The sequence below is a fragment of the Triticum urartu genome, chromosome 1A, assembly GCF_056163025.1.
Source record: "Triticum urartu cultivar PI428250 chromosome 1A, HENAU_Tu73, whole genome shotgun sequence".
In the NCBI taxonomy this organism is placed as follows: Eukaryota; Viridiplantae; Streptophyta; class Magnoliopsida; order Poales; family Poaceae; genus Triticum; species Triticum urartu.
The window spans coordinates 544,206,211-544,229,868 of NC_141873.1; the positions used below are offsets into that span (position 1 = coordinate 544,206,211).

The 23,658-nt window shown below is 44.3% G+C and overlaps 1 protein-coding gene and 1 pseudogene across 1 annotated transcript; both read right to left on the minus strand.

Annotated features, from left to right (window-relative positions):
* Positions 1 to 362: 362 nt before the first annotated feature.
* Positions 363 to 932, minus strand: LOC147992441 (uncharacterized). Its single transcript, XM_087540541.1, has 2 exons — positions 756 to 932; positions 363 to 665 (listed from the first exon to the last, which is right to left on the minus strand). The coding sequence occupies exons 1-2, from the start codon at positions 930 to 932 to the stop codon at positions 363 to 365; spliced, it is 480 nt and encodes a 159-aa protein (XP_087396667.1).
* An 8,457-nt stretch (positions 933 to 9,389) lies between these two features.
* On the minus strand, positions 9,390 to 10,550 carry LOC147992442 (uncharacterized; annotated as a pseudogene).
* Positions 10,551 to 23,658: the final 13,108 nt, after the last annotated feature.

Below are 23,658 nucleotides of genomic sequence, written 5' to 3' on the forward strand. Positions count from 1 at the left end.
TTGTTTCTGGGCTTCTTTTTGGGCCAGCGAACTAGGTTTTTTTAGCTGAACTGACGAACTCGAGGACAAAAGTTTGGCAAGTGCGAGAGAGAAGAGATGAACTTGATGTATATTCCTTGTGCTGCTCAAGTAATACTTACTGTCATCTGACGAGCTATGGTATGATCCAATACTCGAGGTTATTAGATAACAAAATAATCCTATCACAGAACTGGTAGTTGTTTTCTGCCGAAACTGAAAGTGTCGAAACTTAAAAGTAAACTACATACATTCAGTGATCGACAGTTTCACTAAACAGAGTTGCATTTGAGATAAATAGACTTGGATTCCTAAACAGTGGCAACAACAGTAGACAAACATCTCTAACGAGAGATGGCCATCAAGTAAAAAATTCCTAGAGCAAGTATTCCTAAAGCTATCAGATTGGATTGCTTCTTCAACTCAATTAGCTGCTTGAAGTTCTTGTTCATCTTCTTCAATTCCGTCTTCAGTTCGACATCTACCATCATCGGGTATTCCGGACGCGCTGCTGCTGCCGGAGCGGCACTGTCATGGGGCAGATTGGACTCGCGGATTGCATTCCCCCTCGAATCTAGCAAGCGCGACCCTTGAAGCCTCTGGATGTAATCATCCATCCACTCGAAATGGTGGCATTTCTTCATGATCTGAAAACGAAATCATGTAACCTAAATCCAAATCTGACAGATTTTTTGAGAAATTAGAGATAAAGGATGCGAGGAAAACTTAGATCTAACCTGCCCCTCCGGCTTGCTCTCGCATTTGATGAACTCGCGCCCAAAGTTCCCATTCTTCTCCTCCTTTGAAGTCAACCGCTTCAGTGGCACAGTCCGTGGGCAGTCAGGGCATCGAGTCATCAGCACTGGACCATACACCGGCCACGTGGAACGGGGGGCTGACGAGGAGGTCGACATATCGCCCGAGAGGAAGAAACAGAGGAATTGCCCGAGAGGAAGAGGAACGAGAAGATGGGGAAAGAAACAGAGGAATTGCTCGATCTGCTCGATGCCTTTGTCTGTCAGATGGAGAAGAGGAGAAGGGAAAGCTATATTGACAATTTGCCACATTGTATTTTGCAGTTTCAATTTTTGAACCAACTCTTAACACTGACATGTGGTGGTCATGTGCGAAAAATACAATTTCATATGTAAAGTGGGGCAGATCGTAAAAAATCTGAGAAGGACAGTGCAGTAGCCAATCAGGATGCATCACGCGGATCACGCATGCCTGCCCCACATCTGACGGGTGGTGTTTGGCGCTTGGTAGGATCCGACGGCGCACGTTCGACGCTAGGGTTTGGAGCATTTCTGCGGGGTTATGAGCGAGTCAACGGGGTTATTAGGGTTTGACCAGATTTCAAATGGCCATAACTAAATTAGAAAAATCGCAAAAATATAAAACAAACGTAGTTCGTCCGTTTATGAGACCTAGTTACCATAAAAAAAATATAAACTCGGTATAGGGGCGTTTTTTTGAAAAATCATTTTTTGAAGTGTTCTGTCGAAATCAAGTTCAAATGTTTTTAAAAAATTCAAAAAAATCAAAATGTTGTAATTCTTGCGCACATAGCCGTCATATGTGACAAGGTTATGAGAAAAAGATATAAAATTGGTGTAGGTCATATTCATGAAAAAAGTCTTCACACAAATGAGCTATCACCTATGAACATTTTCAGAGTTCGTAGAATAGTTCAAAAAAAAATCAAAATAATTAAAAAAAATCAGAAAAATCTCCATAGGTTCATTTTGGAGTGAGCAAGAAGGATCTGAACTTACCTTTTCATTTTCATATCTAAAACATGTTATTTGATGGTTTTGAATTAAAAGAATTTTTTTTCAAAAAAATGTAGTAATATGAATATTAATCAATAAATAGTGAGACTTCGTTTTTACCCTATATATATGGAACAAGTGTTAATAAAAATATATATGCCTCATTTAGGCAAGGTCAAAAAAAACTTGATTTCAAATAGGGCTGTTTACCCTAGTTTTCGAGCTCGTTTCTAGCACATTTCTCATTCAGACTGTTCACCTACGAATATTGGACTTCAAATGCTCGATCAAATACACCGCACAGAGCAATGAACCTCCAATGTTCAACTTCAACTTTGACTCGAATCCAAATTTTGGCCCAAATTGAAATATTGATTTAAATTCAAATTTTGATGGAAATTTGAATTCTGACTCAAATAAGAAACCAAAGTAGAAGCAACATTATTACAACTGATAAGTTACCACAGTAGCTCAAATCTACCAAGTTTTAAGATGCCAACATCTTAATACAAATCTACCAAGTTTTAAGCGATCCACTCGCCCTCAAATTGACAACACAAACATTTCCCAACAACTTAATTCAAATTTTTGACTTGCTCCTTGTGTTTGCAGCTGGCTTCACCATCTTGCTCCTGGTTTCCCTAGTTTAGATGCTATTTTCTTTCAGACTCTTGTTCCTTTTGATCTTGGGCTTTACTAGGGGTTTTCCTCGTGGAGGTGCTGATGGAGTAGTTGCACTCGTCGAGCACTTGACGACCATTTGACGGTCATCTATGGGTTCAGTAATCTTTAAAGGCACAATTGGAAAAATTACGCCCTCCTCTTCCTCTCTTATAGATTCAAAACCATCAAAGGCCATGGTTTCAAAATCTTCTGCTTCTTCATCTCTTGGCCTTTTCTCCCTAGAGCTGGTAAATAAAATTATAAGCCATAGGCAAAAAAGAGAACAAATGCAAACAAAGGCCATGGTTTCAAAATCTTCTGCTTCTTCATCTCTTGGCCTTTTCTCCCTAGAGCTGGTAAATAAAATTATAAGCCATAGGCAAAAAAGAGAACAAATGCAAACAAAAGGGTAGCTGCATTCTACAAAGGGTGCAAACACATACCAAGATGCTTCATTTGCTGCTGCATTCTCCACTGCATCTTCAGTCTCCATTGCTGCTGCATTCTCCTCAGCATTGGCTGCTGTCCATCTTTCCTCCTCTCCAAATGATGCATCCACTGCATTGGTAAAAAGCCTAGCAATATGCCCCAGAACTCCACATTTTTTGCAAGCACGCTTCTTTGGTAGACGACCCTCCTCACCTGCTCTAATCCTCTGGTTCCTTGGTCTTCCTGGTGGTCTAGTAATGACAGGAGCGTGGAGTTTGAACCCTGGATCTACTATGTTCCATTGATCTTTCCCCAATAGTGTAGGCACATTGTCAGCATAAGCAGCCATAAATTTGGCAACAGAGAAATACTCAGAGCAATATTGATCAACTTCACCATCTGCACCCCCGATAACGCTCATCAGATGTAGGGCATGTATGCATGGCTTCCCACGGATCTGCCATTGCCTACAAGTACATTCTCTAGTACTTAGGTTCACAGGATACCTCCATACCCTATTTTTAGTGTCAGTATAGGTAACCTCTCCCTCATATGTACCAGATCGAATACATTTCATCTTCAGTCCTCTTGCCTTCAAGTGCAATGCCTTAATCAGTGATGGGAGCATTTGATGACCAACATATTGTGTTTCTGCAATTCTTTTGCGAAGAGCCATCTTTATCATGATCATTTGCCTCATCTTGTCAAATGCTTGCCACAACAAGAGCCCTTTCACTGACTTGAACTTTGAATTGAAGCATTCTACAAGGTTACTGGTCACATAATCTACTTTGCAGATTTCGTTGAATTTACTTATTGACCACACCTTGCCATGATGTGCATCCATGTACTCCTTCACAAGAGGATTTTGAGCATACAACACTCTCAAATGGTGTTCATGCTTCCTTTTGCTGCATGTGTATGATGCTGGCCATAAGTTCTCATCATAAACTTTACGTTTGAACTTCTTTTTGAAATTATGTGCTAGGTGTCGCATACATTCCCTATGCTCCACTCCAGGGAATACAATTTCCACTGCACTCTCTAAACCCTTGCAAGCATCTGTGTGTATAGCTAAACCTGGGGGTGTGCCTATAATGTTGCGCAACTGCTGCAGAAACCAGACCCAACTTTCCTCAGACTCTGCCTCCACCACACCAAATGCAACTAGGAATAGCCAGTTGTGTCCATCAACTGCAGAAGCTGCTACTAGCTGTCCTCTCCATCTTCCAGTCAAATGTGTAGCATCTACAGCCAAATAGGGCCTGCAACCATCTAGAAACCCCTGCCAGCAAGCCTTGAAACAAACAAAAGCCCTTCTGAAGCACTCCTTCTGAAATGACTTCCCTTTTATTTTGAATGGAACTGTATGCTTGTCAATCTCTACAACACTCCCTGGACTTGCCATCTCCACTTCAGCTTTGAAAGTGTAAAGCAGCTGAAAACTGTCATTCCATTGGCCATTAATTCTGTCAAGAGCCTTTTCCCTAGCATTGAAAATTCTCATGTAAGGAATTTCTATCTTGTACTTCTCAAAAAGCTTCCCATGGAGTGCTGTTGGACCAAGTCCAGGTTCTTCTCTCAGCCAATCCAATATAGCATCTGCCACCCACCTAGTTTTTGCTAGCTTGGTTTTGGCCTTCCCCCTCCCCCTCCAGGTGGACAGGTGTGCTTGTGTGGGGTTTTCTTTATCTGAAACAAAATAAAAGGGTAAAGAACAGTTAAGAAACCTTACTCAATGATCTGAAACTAAATTACTAACTAAACCTGAATATATTTGCTCTTTCTCATACGAGATGCATGCAACCTCCACCTACACCTAGGATATGGACAAAAAACTGTGAACCTTGCTGGCTCACTCCTTTTAATCTTATAGGTGTTTTCAGATATAATGCACCATGTTGTCACTGCATTCCGATAGTCCACCATTGATTGGAAAATGGTACCTACACTAAGCTCAGGTTTTTCCCTATTCCACTCAATTGTTGGCATGTCATCACCATCGTATTCATCCTTGATTAAGCTGTCCATGTTCTCCACCTTCTCTTCATCGTTAGTGTCATCAAACCTAGCTTGGCTGATGGGCTCCTCCATATATTCGTCATCCATTGCTTGCTGACTGGCTACATCGACCAGTTCAGGAAACATCATCTCGTCTTCATCATCATTTGTAGGCATTGCCTCGTCAGGTTCTGCATCTTCTTCTACACCAACTGCAGAAGGTACATGAGAAGCAGCAGCTGAATCAGAACCAGAATTGGCAGCAGGCATGTTGTGGCTCCATGAACCACTTGCTTTACTTGGTGTCGACCTACAAGGAGTGCCGGGGTGCTGGCTATTAGCACAGATAGATGATGTCTGAACTCCCTTCCTCTTCACCCCTTCTGCGCGTGGCTGAAGCACATCGATTTGGAGTTTACCGAATCGGCAGCCAGCAATCCCAACAAAAAGCAACGGCATATGATCGTCACAAGTTAGTGGGGGAAATCTTTGCTCGTCACTGCTGAAGTAATTCAGTTCAACAGCATCAGCATCACTCCAGGGATAGGTGTTTCGGAGCGCAGCTCGCAAATCTTTGAAAGACATACTGGTTTCTACCACTTTGGGATAGAAAAATGATGAAATCAAATGCGGTTTAGTACCACACAGCACACTAGTTTCCATTCTAATCGCCAGCCGGAAAGCCAGCGCGGGATCAATCCTATTTCGCTGGGGAAGGAAACAAAGGCTTCAGTTAGCTGGGTAAAATCGAGCACAAATTCGAACGATTCAAGCAAACAGAAGTCAAATACGGCCTACAATACGACAGAGAACGTCAATTTGAGAGGAAACAATGCTTACCCAGGTTTAATCCATGAATTATCTCCCACGGATTCGACCCAATCCTCTCCACGATCGACTGCATTCCGGGCGTCCTCACTCAACATCGCTATGTAATCCCAGATGGGGGGGGTGGGCTATATCTGGCGGAGACGCGGCATCGCCGACGAACGGGCGAGGGCATAGGGTGGAGGAAATAACTGCGGTGGATGCGGCAAGACGCTGGCGGAGGGGGCGGGGCGGCGCTGTGCAGTGCGGCCTGTCTAGATCTGTTTCAGATTCAGACAAGCTGCCCAATATGTGTCTCCTTGCGGTCCCACCCGTCATCAAGCAACAGTCAGACGAAGACTCGGCCCCACTCGTCAGCAACTAACGGTCAATGGACGGTCAAGACGGCAAACACCCGCTCTGAGCATTTGTGAGAGTTTCAGCTAAGGAAGAGGGGAAAAGTGAGCAAATGTTTGGAGCGTGGGGAAAAGTGAGCACAACTAAGGAACCAGGGGCACTAATTTAAATATCCCTTGCTTAAATGCTGCATTTTCTTTTAACTACAATTGCTTAACCCTAAATTTCTGTCCTATTTTAAAACCTAGCTAAATTCATAACTAAATAGATAACCTAATTAACCTACTGCCCTAACTAAAACCTAAGTAAATTAACCGAAGACCCTAGCTAGCTGAGAGGGGGGGGGGGTTACAGAGGGTGCAGGGGCGAGGAGGCAGGCCCGACGATGGCCGAGGTTGGGAGGGGAGGAAGCAGAGGAGGGAGGCGAGGGCCGATGGGTCGGGGGCGAGCGTCGGGTCGGTGGCGAGGGCCGGGTCGAGGGCGAGCGCCGGGGAGCGATGGTGCTACGGGGGAAGAGAGAGTGGGGATTTGGGGGGAAAAGAGGCGGGATGAAGCAGGGAGAGTGAGAATTTTGGGTTAAGTGGACGTAGCAGTAGCACGTTTAGACAAAACGCGCTGCTACTACCTTCACTAGCTGTAGCGGTTTAGATAAAACGCGCTGCTACTACCTTCACTAGCTGTAGCGGTTTTATAAGGAAATCGCTACTGCTAGCTTGACTGTAGCTGTTTTATAAGGAAATCGCTACTGCCAGTTTTCCTTTTTCTTTTCCTTTATTTTCTCCCACTTTTATTTCCCGAGAGCAGTGAACGAAGGGAAGGCGATATATATTGCATCATTTGACGGTTAAATATGTATACAAAATAGGAACATATATATTACATCATTGGACCCATGCATAATAATGGCTAAGTGTGTATACAAAATAGGAATATATATATATATATATATATTACATCATTTGACTGATAACATATGGTTCCTCAGCGCTGACGTTTTCGTTTTTGAGTCAACTTCTTTCCCTTCTTGTTCGTCGAAGAATAGTTGAGCCCCTCATTGTGACTTTGCCTTTTCCATGGAGTACGATTTTTCTTAGGTAATGTAGTATTGATTCTTCTTTTGACGTATACTTCATCATCATCGTCATCTTCCCTCACTGGGTTGCCGTACTGATCATAGTCTTCCTCGTTGGCGACTCCATCCATTCCAATGATGTTCCTTTTGCCTCTCCTCACGACAACACGACTGGGATTGCATGGGTCGGTTATGAAGAAGCATTGTGTCACATGCTTAGCGTGTACCCATGGCTCGTTTTTGGCAATAGCGTTCACGGTAGTGCTCTTAGCGTCGGGTATAGTCATGGTAGTGAAAATCCGGTTTTCTCTTTCGACATTCTTAGCCCATCTGACACGGAACATCGTCGTGTTGTGCAATCCAGAGTAGTCAAGCTCCCAGATCTCCTCGACCCTTCCATAAAATCGTTCAGTTGCGCCGTTGTCGCTGCCGGTCATGCATTCCATCGTCACCCCTGAGTTCTGATCATCACTGTCCATATCTTTGGCCTCCGTGTAGAACGTGTATCCGTTGATATCATATTCCTGATAGGTTACGAGGTTGGGCGAGGGGCCATGTGCTAAGGCGTATATGAGCAATCCGTCCTTAGAGCCCCCTCCGGGGGATTAGCAATAATATGCTCTTTGAACCAATGCAGGAAAATAGAGTTGTGCTCTCTAGTAACTTTGGCGTCCGTCCTGCATACCCCTAGTCACGATACTTCTTTGCGATAATTTCTTTGTGGAGTGCCACGAAAGGATCTACCTTGTCTAGGTGTTGTAGCACTACCAAGTTTGCTCTGTCAAAGTCGCTGCATCGATCTGAGTATGCCACGTGCAGTTCCCTGCGACCGTTGCAATGACCTTCTCCTTCGAGCCTCCCATCGTGCTTGTTAACAGGCAAACCAACACTAACACCAGGCGGCTGGTCTGCGCCATATAGAAAATTCTCACAGAAAGAGATGCACTCTTGTGTCACATAGCCCTGGACGATGCTTCCATCCGGACGAGACATGTTACGAATGAATCCTTTGATGATCCCATTCATCCTCTCAAATGGCACCATGTTGTGCAGGAATGACGGCCCCAGGTCTATTATGTCATCCACAATATGGACACACAGATGCACCATCACGTCAAAGAACGTGGGCGGGAAGTACATCTCAAGCTCATTCAGTATCACAACGATCTCTTCCTGTAGCCTTCGGAGCTGCTTCACACTGATCGACTTTCGAGAGATGACGTCGAAAAAGTTGCAGAGACCAATAAGCGTGTCACGTACGTGCTTGTCCATTATCCCTCTAAGGGCAACAGGTAGTATCTGCATCATCATCACATGACAGTCATGGGACTTCATCCCGCTGAACCTTTTCTTGTCCGTGTCTAGATATCTGTTTATCTTGCCATAGTAACCGGAACTAACTTTGACTCCGGTAAGGCACTTAAAGAATTGATCGATCTCAGCCTGACTTAAGGTGAAGCAAGAAGGGGGGCAATAATCCTCTTTCTTTATTTTCTTGCCCTTCTTCTCCCGTGCCTCTGTCTCCGTTTCTGTCTCGTCTGACATTTTACGGGGCGGCATGTGCAGATCTTCCTTGATTTTCAAATCTTGCAAGTCTTTTCTTGCCTTCGGCCCATCCTTGGTCTTATCCGGCATGTTCATCAGTGTTGCGAGCAAGCTCTCAAGGACATTCTTACAGATATGCATTTGATCAAGGCAATGAGGTGTATCGAGTTTGTGCCAGTACTCCAAGTCCCAGAACACAGACCTCGTCTTCCATACCTTCAGCAGCGGCTCCGGTGCCTTTCTCATCGTCTTTCCCGGCGCGGGGCACTCATTCCAGTTTTTCAACAGCTCATCGATTTCGGCACCGCTCCACTTACGTGGAGGTCCTCGATGCTCAGCGTGACCATTGAATAGATCTCCATGGTTTCTCCACGGGTCGTCCTGTTCGAGCCATCTTCGATGCCCCATGTACACGATTTTCCCAGACCCGCCATCTTTCCTTGACGTTAGTTGTTGAGACGTCGTATCATCCATGCACCGCGTGCATCCGCAATATCCATGGCACACCTGGCCTGCCACATATCCGTAACCGAGATAGTCCTGCACTGTCGTGATCAGCGCGGCTCTCATGTTGAAATACCCACCTTTGCTGGCGTCCCATGTCTTGGCCGGTGTTTTCCATAACGTGTCTAACTCCTCTTGAAGTAGCCCCAGATACAAATTAATATTATTTCCTGGTTGTTTCGGCCCTTGAATAAGCATGCTCATGTGAATGTACTTCGATTTCATGCACAACCAGGGGGGAGGTTGTACATCCATACAAACACAGGCCATGTGCTATGGTTGGTGTTCTGGTTGCCAAACGGATTCATGCCATCGGTACACGTGCTGAGCACGATGTTCCTTGCATCACATTCAAAATACCGATAGAAGCTGTTCAACGCTCTCCACTGGCTTCCATCCTTGACGTGTCTCAGCTTCGGATCATCTCCATCGTCGGGCTTCTTCCTCTCCGCGTGCCAGTGCATTAGCTTTGCTTCCTTGGGATCTACAAAATACCTCTGGAGATGGGGAGTGATCGGTAAGTACCATACCACTTTCTAGGGACATTTCTTCCCGGCCTTCTTATATCGAGAAGCATTGCACATCGGACAACTTGTTTTTTCCGCGTGCTCCTTCCGATAAATTATGCAATCGTTGATGCATGCATGGTATCTAACGTGTGGCAGATCAAGAGGGCACACAATCTTCTTGGCCTCATCAACACTACTAGGACATAGATTACCCACGGGAAGAACATCCTTTAGGTACTTGAGATGCTCATCGAGGCTAGTGTCGGTCCATTTGTTTTTAGCCTTCGTCTTCAGGAGTTGGAGCGTGAAACTCAAGCGGGTCACCTTAGGATTGCAACCATCATACAATGGAGCGTTCGAGTCTACCACCAGTTGCTCCAGCTTAGCCTCCTCTCTAGAAGCAGCTCTCTCAGTACTCGTCTCCTTGCGAAGCAATGCTTGAACATGAGGGTCCCACATGATTAAACTTAATACCAACGAACTCTGCTGCGTGGAGTCCATGTCATTCTCTCCGCCGCCATGTCCGGCCCCTTCTCCGCCACCATGTCCGTCCCTTTCCCCGCCGCCATGTCCGGCCTCTTCCCCGCCGCCATTATCAATCATCTCTTCGTCTTGCCCCGTGTCATCATTGCCTGCCCCGTCGGCATCCTCAACATCGTCATCCTCATCTTCAATTATCCACCGAGTATAGCCATTCATGAAACCAATCATGAGCAGGTGCACTTCGACACGACCATCGTCATGGGGGTCGAGCCAAACTATTCCTTTGCATTTTCGACACGGACATAAAACCTCTGTCCGGTTATTTTCTTTCATGTCCTGCACCGCCAACCGCAACCACCTGTCCACCATCGTTACACTGACCATCGTCAACTCTACAAGGTAATAATAAACAAATTGATTATAAAAATGCGTGCATGCATCAAAGTCATACAAAAATTCGGCATGACCTTCCTTAAAAATAGGACATATATAGATCTAGAGTTTGCTCGGAATTCGCCGAAACGGAAATAAATCGACATTTCGGCAAAACATAGGCAACTCAAAAGCACAATTTGGCATCAGCTCATGCCACACACAGAATTTCCATAAACATATTTCACACACATAAACATATTTCCATTTTGCAAAAGCATGAAATTTTAATCACCTATATCTCAAGATCGAGCACACGGTGGAGATGATGATGTAAGGAGATCAAAAGTGCACAAAGCTCTTCTTGACAAAGATAGATCTAGTTATGGGGCAAATAGGTCACTTAACTAAATGCTACATCTACCTAGCTACCTAATTTGGGAGGAGACAACTTCAACTAGTGGAGGGGGAAGGAAAAAGAGAAAGGAGATGCATTAATGGAGGTGGTGTAGTTTGGTAGGAGTAATGAAGAGAGAGAAAGGTAGGTAGAAGAGGGAGAGTAATGGGGGAGAAGTATTGAGGAAGAAGAAGAGTGAGAGTGGGAGAGGTAGGGGAAAGGGAGAGGAGGGGGAGGGGGAGGACGGGTGGGGAAAAGGTGTTGGGTGCGGATTAGCAGTAGCGCGTGACGTAAAACGCGCTGGTGCTAAGAAAGTAGCAGCAGCGCGCTTTCGGTACAAGCGCTACTGCTAACTGGGACCAAAAGTGTGCCCGATTTGAAAATTAGCAGCAGCGACCTTAGAAAAACCGCGCTACTGCTACAACTATAGCAGTAGCGCGGCTCGTGGCACCGCACTGCTGCTAAATGGAGCTGGGTGGGCACTGTCGGTCGATATTTGTAGCAGCGCGGGTTACACCGAGCGCGCTACTGCTAAGCACTTGTCAGTAGCGGGTTTTCCACACCCGCGCTACTGCTAATTAGCAGCAGCGCTCCTTTTTGAGCCGCACGCTGCTAAGATTCTGTGTATAGGGTTTTCCCTAGTAGTGATCTCCATAGCCCATTGATATGCCTAGTTGATGTGAGACTATTTTCTCCCTTTTTGCCTTCTCCACAACCACCGTTCTATTCCACCTATAGTGCTATGTCCATGGCTCACGCTCATGTATTGCGTGAAGATTGAAAAAGTTTGAGAACACCAAAAGTATGAAACAATTGCTTGGCTTGTCATCGGGGTTGTGCATGATTTGAATACTTTGTGTGGTGAAGATGGAGCATAGCCAGACTATATGATTTTGTAGGGATAACTTTCTTTGGCCATATTATTTTGAGGAGACATAATTTCCTAGTTAGTACGCTTGAAGTATTATTATTTCTATGTCAATATTAAACTCTTGTCTTGAATCTTTCAGATCTGAATATTCATACCACAATTAAGAGAATTACATTGAAATTATGCCAAGTAGCATTCCACATCAAAAATTCTGTTTTTATCATTTACCTACTCGAGGACGAGCAGGAATTAAGCTTGGGGATGCTTGATACGTCTCCAACGTATCTGTAATATTTGATTGTTCCATGCTATATTATATCCTGCTTTGGACATTATTGAGCTTTATTATACACTTCTATATTATTTTTGGGACAAACCTATTAACCGTAGGCCCAGCCCAGAATTGCTGTTTTTTTGCCTATTTTAGGGTTTCGCAGAAAAAGAATATCAAACGGAGTCCAAACGGAATGAAACCTTCGGGAACGTGATTTTCGGAACAAACATGATCCAGAGGACTTGGACCCTACGTCAAGCAATCAACGAGGAAGGAACGAGGTAGGGGCGCGCGGCTACCCTCCAGGCGCGCCCTCCACCCTCGTGGGGCCCATGTTGCTCCACCGACGTACTCCTTCCTCCTATATATACCTACGTACCCCCAAACTACCAGACACGGAGCCAAAACCCTAATTCCATCGCCGTAAATTTCTGTATCCACGAGATCCCATCTTGGGGCCTTTTTCGGAGCTCCGCCGGAGGGGGTATCGATCATGGAGGGCTTCTACATCAACACCATAGCCTCTTCGATGAAGTGTGAGTAGTTTACTTCAGACCTACGGGTCCATAGTTATTAGCTAGATGGCTTCTTCTCTCTTTTTGGATCTCAATACAAAGTTCTCCCCCTCTCTTGTGGAGATCCATTCGATGTAATTTTCTTTTGCTGTGTGTTTGTTGAGACCGATGAATTGTGGGTTTATGATCAAGTTTATCTATGAACAATATTTGAATCTTCTCTGAATTCTTTTATGTATGATTGGTTATCTTTGCAAGTCTCTTCGAATTATCAGTTTGGTTTGGCGTACTAGATTGATCTTTCTTGCAATGGGAGAAGTGCTTAGCTTTGGGTTCAATCTTGCGGTATCCTTTCCCAGTGACAGTAGGGGCAGAAATGCACGTATTGTATTGTTGCCATCGAGGATAACAAGATGGGGTTTATATCATATTGCACGAGTTTATCCCTCTACATCATGTCATCTTGCTTAAAGCGTTACTCTGTTCTCTTGAACTTAATACTCTAGATGCATGCTGGATAGCGGTTGATGTGTGGAGTAATAGTAGTAGATGCAGGCAGGAGTCGGTCTACTTGTCTCGGACGTGATGCCTATATACATGATCATACCTAGATATTCTCATAACTATGCTCAATTCTGTCAATTGGTCAACAATAATTTGTTCACCCACCGTAATACCTATGCTCTCGAGAGAAGCCTCTAGTGAAACCTATGGCCCCCGGGTCTATTTTCCATCATATTAATCTTCCAATACTTAGTTATTTCTTTTGCCATTTATTTTACTTGCATATTTATTTCTCTTTATCATAAAAATACCAAAAATATTATCTTATCATATCTATCAGATCTCACTCTCGTAGGTGACCGTGAAGGGATTGACAACCCCTTTATCGGTTAGTTGTGAGGAGTTTATTTGTTTGTGTAGGTGCGAGGGACTCGTGCGTGGCCTCCTACTGGATTGATACCTTGGTTCTCGAAAACTGAGGGAAATACTTACGCTGCTCTGCTGCATCACCCTTTCCTCTTCAAGGGAAAACCAATGCAGTGCTCAAGAGGTAGCAGGCGGCCAGATGAATGTGTGTGCAATATACAACATACGGTTCACTCGGATGAACTGTTTATGATTAGGCAAGAGAACATAAACGGTTCAATATAACAAGATGTGTGTGATACGTGGCAAACAGGTCTGTAATCAGAAATGTGTGCGAAGACCGATAATAAAGCAGACGATTGCTTCTAATAAGACGTATGTGATATGCTCTATCTACACAACATCTATTGGCCATTGTGGGACAGGCGGTCATCCGGATACGCCATAAGGATGTGAAGATGCATTCCTATTAGCAAGGACTAGCTGTTCCACCAGTAGCTCATGTAAGAAAACTATCAAGTTAAGTGTGCTCAGACTGGAGGTCCTTGTTTTTTGTTTTTTAACACATGTTAATTAAAGAAGGTCTACCGCATTACTTTTTGACAATGTGCGATACGTGGCATACAATTCATCCATCCTTCCTATTTGTGATGGAATAGGCCGTGTGTGTTGTGGGCAAACGCTTGCTAGTATTCAACCGTTTGGGATTGATGAATTCATCACCAACGGGTTCCCTAGTGTGGTCCGTGTTCATCTGATCATCATCTACGACTTGTGCTAGCTCGATGCTAAGTTTCCATGAATTGATGGCGTTTTATGAACACGCCACCGTTTCCCGCCATTTCCTCACCTTGTGCCTGCCACCCTGCTATATTGCACATAGGGGGCGTGCGACGCATGGAGGCGACAAGCGCAGCCTATAGCACATCCACCTTTTCCAAGCATGCCAACCCACCAAAGCGCCGCCCCTGCCATCAACCTCGTCGACGAGGAAAATGAGCAGGCGCCACGGCCCGTCGAGGCCGAGGCGCTCCCTGGCAACGCGTTGGACGACGCCGTGATGCGCATCATCGCCAGGATTGAGCAGACCTTCGGCGCATGGCGCTTGAGTGCCGTGGATCAAGATAGGCATGTCAGCGCCGATAGGTTGCAGCTCGCCGCACAACATGATCGATGGTGCGCCGCAGAGCAAGCTAGGCGCGTCCGCGCCGATAGGCTGCGGCTCGCCGCACGATGAGACCGTTGGAGCACTGCAGAGCAAGAGGCGCGGCGCACCGCACAGCAACAGCGGATCCATCAGCGCTTGCCTGCTGTCGCAGCTGGGTACATGTCCCGTTAGTACCACGATTCCTCGCCAGGAGTGGGCAGAGGCCCTCAGCGCCATACTTGCACCAGAGGCTGGCTGCGTCGTACTTGCACCGGACGCCCTCTGCACCATTCGCGTGGGTGCCACCGTTCGCCTTGTCCGCGGCCCGCCGGATGCCAATGCGCTGGTCCGTAGGCTCGACCACCTCCTTGGCCCAGGTGTCCTCCTGGGCGGAGTAGAGGAACATGGCCATCGCATCCTCGAGCTGGTGATCTCTGATGAAATATCTAACTTGGAGCTCGAGATCGCGCTCCGGATGTACCGCGAGCGTGTCGACCGCTTGGACGAACGCCTGCACGAGTTCAGGCAGAGACAAGAGCTACCCTAGGCAAGGGTTGCTGGTCATGGTCTTATGGACGCGTTTGATTTTGGAAAGTCGTTTCAACGTGGATAGCTATGTATTCACAACAATCATAGTGTTGCTCTGTTTATTGCTCTGTTTCGATGTGTGTACTCTGTTTTCCATTCTTATATGTTCTATTTCAATGTGTGTATATACGCTTTCCATTCTGTATATGTGGATGATAACAGCTAGATTCAAATTAGTATACAAAAGCAGATATAAAATGGAATTCATAATATATATATATTAATTATTCATTAGATCATCATAGAATATATATATACATATATATAATATCATCACATATATATTCATCAAACTTTCATCAAACATGCCAATTTTTTTACCACATCATCTTGGTGGCATGACATTAAATCAAGCAAGGTTTCATGTTTTTCTGATCATTTTTAATTTTTTGGAATTAAAATGCCATGGCATGCACTCCATGCATGTGCCCATGCCTTGACACCAATATGTTTGAAAATTTCTTCGAATTTACTGAACATGGAATTAACTCGCACACAAGTACACAAAAATATGATTTTTCAAACCGTTTTGGTTAGGCGTTGCGTGTAGATGTAGTTCAAATTTGAATTACGGTCATTAAATGGTTAGAAAATCACTTAAATGTCTTTAGAAGGTCAAATGACCCCTTAAATTTACCAAATTTTCACATGACAGTTGCGCGTTAAACGTAGGAAAAAATTTGAAGGCCGTAAGAGGAAGCTATCTCCCGTTCGTCATCAAACATGCATTGTTCCCTCTCGGAACCATGAACCTTCTAGCGAGTTGCTCCGGTTTGTGAGGGGCTGATACGTCTCCGTCGTATCTATAATTTTTGATTGTTCCATGCCAATATTATACAACTTTCATATACTTTTGGCAACTTTTTATACTATTTTTGGGGACTAACATATTGATCCAGTGCCTAGTGCCAGTTCCTGTTTGTTGCATGTTTTTTGTTTCACAGTAAATCCATATCAAACGGATTCCAAATGGGATAAAAACTGACAGAGGCTTTTCTTGGAATATATGTGATTTTTGGGAAGAAGAATCAACACGAGACGATGCCCGAGGGGGGCACGAGGCAGGGGGCGCGTCCCAGGGGGTCAGGCGCGCCCTGGGCCGTCGTGGACACCCCATAAGGCAGTTGATGCCCTTCTTTCGCCGCAAGAACACTAATATCCGGATAGAGATCGTGTTAAATTTTCAGCCCAATCGGAGTTACGGATCTCCGGGAATATAAGAAACGGTGAAAGGGCAGAACCTGAGAACGCAGAAACAGAGAGACATGTCCAGTCTCGGAGGGGCTCTCGCCCCTTCCGTGCCATGGAGGCCATGGACCATAGGGGAAAGCCTTCTCCCATCTAGGGAGAAGGTCAAGGAAGAAGAAGAAGAAGGGGGGCTCTCTCCCCCTCGCTTCCGATGGCGCCGGAACGCCGCCGGGGGCCATCATCATCACCGCGATCTTCACCAACACCTCCGCCATCTTCACCAACATCTCCATCACCTTCCCCCCTCTATCTACAGCAGTCCACTCTCCCGCAACCCGCTGTACCCTCTACTTGAACATGGTGCTTTATGCTTCATATTATTTTCCAATGATGTGTTGCCATCCTATGATGTCTGAGTAGATTTTCGTTGTCCTATCGGTGGTTGATGAATTGCTATGATTGATTTAATTTGCTTGTGGTTATGTTGCTGTCCTTTGGTGCCCATCATATGAGCGTGCGCGTGGATCACACCATAGGGTTAGTTGTATGTTGATAGGGCTATGTATTGGAGGACAAGAGTGACAGAAACTTCAGCCTAGCATAGAAATTGATGCATACGGGATTGAAGGGGGACCAATATATCTTAATGCTATGGTTGGGTTTTACCTTACTGAACATTAGTAGTTGCGGATGCTTGCTAATAGTTCCAATCATAAGTGCAGAGAATTCCAAGTCAGGGATGACATGCTAGCAGTGGCCTCTCCCACATAAAACTTGCTATCGGTCTAGTAACGTAGTCAATTGCTTAGGGACAATTTCGCAACTCCTACCACCACTTTTCCACACTTGCTATACTAACTTTATTGCTTCTTTATCTAAACAGCCCCTAGCTTTTATTTACGTGCTCTTTATTATCTTGCAAACCTATCCAAAAACACCTACAAAGTACTTCTAGTTTCATACTTGTTGTAGGTAAAGTGAACGTTAAGAGTGCGTAGAGTTGTATCGGTGGTCGATGGAATTTGAGGGAATTTGTTCTACCTTTAGCTCCTCGTTGGGTTCGACACTCTTACTTATCGAAAGAGGCTACAATTGATCCCCTATACTTGTGGGTTATCAGGGGCGTGTGTCCAAACGTTCGTCAAACATGCCAGTTTCTTTACCACATCATCTTGGTGGCATGACATTACATCAACCAAGGTTTCATGTGTTTCTGATCATTTTTCTTTTTTTTTGAATTAAAATTCCATATCACTCCATGCATACGTATGCATGTGTCCATGTCGTGAGACCAATATGTTTGAAAATTCCTTCTAATTTACTGTACATGGAATTAACTCGCACACAAGTACACAGATATGATTTTTCAAACCGTTTTAGTTAGGTGTTGCATGTAGATGCAATTCAAATTTGAATTATGGTCATTAAATGGTTAGAAAATCACTTAAATGTCTTTGAAAGGTCAAATGACCCCTAGAATTTTCCAAAATTTCACATTACAGTTGTAGTAGTGCACGTTAGACGTAGAAAAAAATTTCAAGGCCGTAAGAGGAAGCTATCTCCCGTTCGTCATCAAACATGCATTGTTCCCTCTCGGAACCACGAACCTTCTAGCGAGTTGCTCCGTTTTGTGAAGGGATGTGTCCAAACTTTCGTCAAACATGCCAATTTCTTTACCACATCATCTTGGTGGCATGACATTAAATCAAGCAAGGTTTCATGTTTTTCTGATCATTTTTTAATTTTTTGGAATTAAAATGCCATGGCATGCACTCCATGCATGTGCCCATGCCTTGACACCAATATGTTTGAAAATTCCTTCTAATTTACTGCACATGGAATTAACTCGCACACAAGTACACAAAAATATTATTGTTCAAACCGTTATGGTTAGGCGTTGCATGTAGATGTAGTTCTAATTTGAATTACGGTCATTAAATGGTTAGAAAATCACTTAAATGTTTTTAAAAGGTCAAATGACCCCTGGAATTTCCCAAATTTTCACATGACAGTTGTATTAGTGCACATTAAACATAGGAAAAAATTTGAAGGCCGTAAGAGGAAGCTATCTCCCGTTTGTCATCAAACATGCATTGTTCCCTCTCGAAACCACAAACCTTATAATGAGTTACTCCGGTTTGTGAGGGGCGTGTGTCCAAATGTTTGTCAAACATGCCAATTTCTTTACCACATCATTTTGGTGGCATGACATTACATCAACCAAGATTTCTTGTGTTTCTGATCATTTTTTTCTATTTTTTGAATTAAAATGCCATGTCACTCCATGCATACTTATGCATGTGTCCATGTCGTGAGACCAATATGTTTCAAAATTCCTTCTAATTTGCTACACATTGAATTAACTCAGACACAAGTACACATATATGATTTTTCAAACCGTTTTGGTTAGGCATTGCATGTAGATGTAGTTCAAATTTGAATTACGGTCATTAAATGGTTAGAAAATCACTTAAATTTCTTTAAAAGGTCAAATGACCCCAAGAATTTTCCAAAATTTCACATTACAGTTGTAGTAGTGCATGTTAGACGTAGAAAAAATTTGAAGGCCTTAAGAGGAACCTATCACCCGTTCGTCATCAAACATGGATTGTTCCCTCTCGGAACCACGAACCTTCTAGCGAGTTGCTCCGGTTTGTGAGGGATGTGTGTCCAAACTTTCGTCAAACATGCTAATTTCTTTACCACATCATCTTCGTGGCATGACATTACATCAACCAAGGTTTCATGTGTTTCTGATTTATTTGGAATTAAAATGCCATGACACTCCATGCATACGTATTCGTGCATATGTGTCCATGTCATGATACAAACCTGTTTGAAAATTCCTTCTAGTTTACTGCACATGAAATTAACTCGCACACAAGTACAAAAATATGATTTTTCAAACTGTTTTGGTTACGCATTGCATGTAGATGTAGTTCAAATTTGAATTACGGTCATTAAATGGCTAGACAATCACTTAAATGTCTTTAAAAGGTCAAATGACCCCTAGAATTTTCAAAAATTTCACATTACAGTTGTAGTAGTGCACGTTAGACGTAGAAAAAAATTTGAAGGCCGTAAGAGGAAGTTATCTCCCGTTCGTCATCAAACATGCATTGTTCCCTCTTGGAACGACGAGCCTTCTAGAGAGTTGCTCCCGTTTGTGAGGGCTGTGTGTCCAAACATTGGTCAAACATGTCAATTTTTTTACCACATCATCTTGGTGGCATGACATTACATCAACCAAGGTTTCATGTGTTTCTAATTTTTTTTAATTTTTTGGAATTGAAATGCCATGTCATTCCATGCTTACTTGTGGCATAGCCGTTAGACCAATATGTTTGAAAATTCCTTCCAATTTACTGCACATGAAATTAAATCGCACACAAGTACACGAAATATGAGTTTTAAACCGTTATGGTTAGCTGTTGCATGTACATGTAGTTCCAATTTCAAATATGGTCATTAAATGGCTAGAAAATCACTTAAATGTGTTAGAAGGTCAAATGACCCTTGAAATTTTCCAAAATTTGACATGACAGTTGTATTAGTACTACAAAATTTCTCGTTCATTAAAAACACCATCCGTTGGCACTTTATTCCAAATTTGTCTTTCATAGCTAATGAAAAATATCTACAACATCACACACAGTTGTTTTCTAGGAACCGTTTGCGATGAAAATATCCGGGTCTATTTAAGTCTCCCTCCTTAAGCTTCGCCGGCTCGTCTGCTCTAGTGCTGACAACCCCCGAATCCACAAATCCGGATCCTCATTCCCGCACCCCCTTCTTGCAAAGATGACACCGTGGAAACGCTTCGTGAAGGCCCGTATGATGGCCGCGTCCCCCCCCGAGCGCGGCCGCCTACGCCGAGAGTGCCGCCGCATCCGCATTGAGCATGGTCGCTTGCACCGAGAGGGCGTCTGCGGCAGCCGATAGGGCAGCTGCAGCAGCCGAGACGCCTACAGCTGCTGCTGCGATAGCGGCTGCAAAGGACGAGAGTGCTCGAGCTGCCGTCCGTGCCGCTGATGTCGCCCTGGCCCGGGTCGAGGCCATCCACGCCAAGATCGAGGATGCACATGCCAAGATATTCAAGGCCACCTCGGACTCCAGCATGCAACCCACATCTTTAAAGGGGCGGTGGCCATGGAGCACCTGCTCCCTCATGAGGTCGCCGAGCGGGAGGTGGAGATGTAGGAGACGTTGGAGATCGAGGAGCGCCGGGAGGAGGAGTTGCACGTGGCCGAGGTCGAGGTAGAGAAGAGTCTGTTCGTTGAGGAATCAGCGGCGGGGTACCAACGCGAGCTCTGGCGCAGCCAGTACTACGAGTACTAGAACTTTGAGGGCGGCGCCGAGGACGAGGACGAGGACAAGGAGACGCGGAGTCGACCAACGGCGGCATGTCGCCAGGACAAGTCATCGGCGTCTCATCTCACACCGGCGATGCATAGGCCAGCATGGCGGTGGATTTTTAATTATGCGTACTTAGGCTTTGTTTTTAATGCTAGTCTTTTGTTAGAGCAATGTTTAGGTCAACTGGCTCAGTTTAATTTGCTAAAATTGCTTGATTCAGTAAGTGTGGTATGTCTGCTGTACGTTGTTTTGTGTGCCCAAATTAGCAAGTGATGTTAAATTATGCAATGACGTACCCGGGGAAATTTTCACCAAAATTTGAATTATCAAACTTATCCCATGCGCGCAAAGAAGAAGAATCATTTGCGATGCACACAATCGTTCAAAGTGAATGGTCCGGCGGCACCGCGCGCAAAGTTTCCCTCCACATTTCCAACATTTTGGCCTACCGCCAAAATATCTACCCCACCGCCCATTCCCCCTTCCCCACCCCCTTTTCACCTCGACCACAAGTCACATTTCCCCCGTTTCCTCCTTCCTTCCTTGCTAAGCTATAGCCGCTTCCTCGCTCTCGCCGTCTCGCATCCTACCTCCGGGGTCGCCATGGTCTTCTTCAAAGACATCTCCAGCGGTTCCTCCTCCGGCGACTACTCCTTCACCACCTGGGTATGCCTCTCTTCTCTCTCTCGGGCTATGACTTGGAATGAAGGATTTTTACCCAGAGGTCGATTTGAGTCGTTTCTTCCTCTTGTAGCTCCCTAAGAACATCAGTGGCAACGAATGGAGCGGGGTGGCTGAAGATCTATCTGCTCGTTGTCACCATCAATCTCCATGCATGAAGCTACTTGCGTTTGATTCTGTGGACACTGGGAGGAAGTTTATGGCATGTGCAGAGAAGGTTAGACCCTCTTCCGTTGTTACAAATCATTTGTTAGATGTGATTTAGACACTGTCACGGTCCCAACCCATTCATACCACACCTTCAACCAAACACATCCTAAGACAGTGTCACAATTTGTACCTAGTATCGTAAATTGTTGCCATCTCATCAGCTGTGCCACTAGAAAATTATTTGGCACCACTTCAGTAGTTTGTGCAGCCAACTTTGGTCCACACATCCGAGCAGCCAAGCAGTAAAATACTAAATCTTTATGGCACGAAGAAACTAGGCATCGGAGCAACTACGTGCTCCAGAGTCCGGGTCCCTGATTTTTTTCCGCTGCATCGGCTCGCCAGTTCAGGGCACCGATGCGAGATGTAGCAACAGTTGTCTTTACACCAGTTTTGGCATACATAGTGGACGGCCTTAGTGCTATTAGTTCTATGTTACTAAATTTGTGCATGTACACACCTGTTAGTATCAATTTGCTGTCATCCAAACACTGTCGCTATGTTGTTGCAATTATATTTACCTTCCTCATAAAATGTTTAATTTGTTATTTATTGTACATGAGTAAGAACTTGTAGCGTCGTTATAGTTAATTATAGCTTCTGATGTTCCAGAATTTGGTTGTTGTCTTAGTACCAATTATTTCATTTGCACATTGATCTTTTTGAGAAGATATGTCATAATTAACATGTTTCTTTAGTTTTTCAAAATAAGCATTGGTAATTTTCTATGTTGCTATAAACCCATTTCCCCTACAATTGTTACTGGTCTAGTTTTAAATATTATAGGATGAATAGAAGTGTTCTTACTTGGAGTGGGTTGATCAAGAGTGGCCAGAGTCTTTGAAGATGTGCCTAACGAAGCTCTGGAGCATGTATGAGGAAGTGAACACACATAGGCTTACAGAAAGTCTTGTCAACGCTGAAGCATATTTCAAGATGCGGGATAAAAAGTTGAAGGTGGAGAATGAGCTCAGAATTTTTAAATCAGACTTTGCTAAGATGGTGTTGGCGAAGGAGGAGGCACTTTCCCAGTTGGCCCGTGCAAAACGGGTTCTTACTGAACTGAAAGCAGAGGTGGATAAGACGAGCCTAGATAATCTTGATCAGGGATATGAATATATTGTTCTTATGAAGTTGAGCTAGCTATATGTTGTACTGTGCTGTTTTCATGTAGCTACCGTACTGTGATGTTATAATATATTTTATGTGCCTGATATGAAATTGGCAAACAGCTGTTCGATATAAAATGTGAATTTGCGTAATACTAGAATTATTAATTGTAAACTAATAAACCTTCTAAAAGTGTCATGGAACTTTGCAAACGGTTTTAACAGTAAAAGCGCTTGCGATGGATATCCCAATACCACACAGTTTCCTTCATTAAATTGTGTGTGATATAGTTGATAAAAGCAAACAGTTAACCAAGGAAGACCGTGTGTGATAGTTACACCTTTCACACACGAGCCTACACATAAAACTGTGTGGCATTTACGTTCGAATGGAAATGTTTTCCCTGGTTGACTGTGTGGGATGTACATAAGAACGGAAACACATTCCTTGGATTGACTGTGTGTGATATACATACGAACGGAAATGATTTTCTGGGATTCACCGTGTGAGATGTATATACCTAAGGAAATGATTGGGTTTCGATGCCTCGCCCGATCTCACACGGCCCCAGCCTGGGTCCTAGGAGGGCCTATCCCTGACGATTTCTGGGTCGTGTGGGAAGGACACCCTATCACACACACTCACTTGGCGACGGTTCCAACCGCCGTCGTGGAAAGGGGTTAAAAACCGTTTGTTTAGGACCGACGTGCATGATACGTCTCCAACGTATCTATAATTTTTGATTGTTCCATGCTATTATATTATCTGTTTTGGATGTTAATGGGCTTATTTATAGACTTCTATATTATTTTTGGGACTAACCTACTAACCCAAGGCCCAGTGCAAATTGCTGTTTTTTTGCCCAATTCAGTGTTTCATAGAAAAGGAATATCAAACGGAATGAAACCTTTGGGAGAGT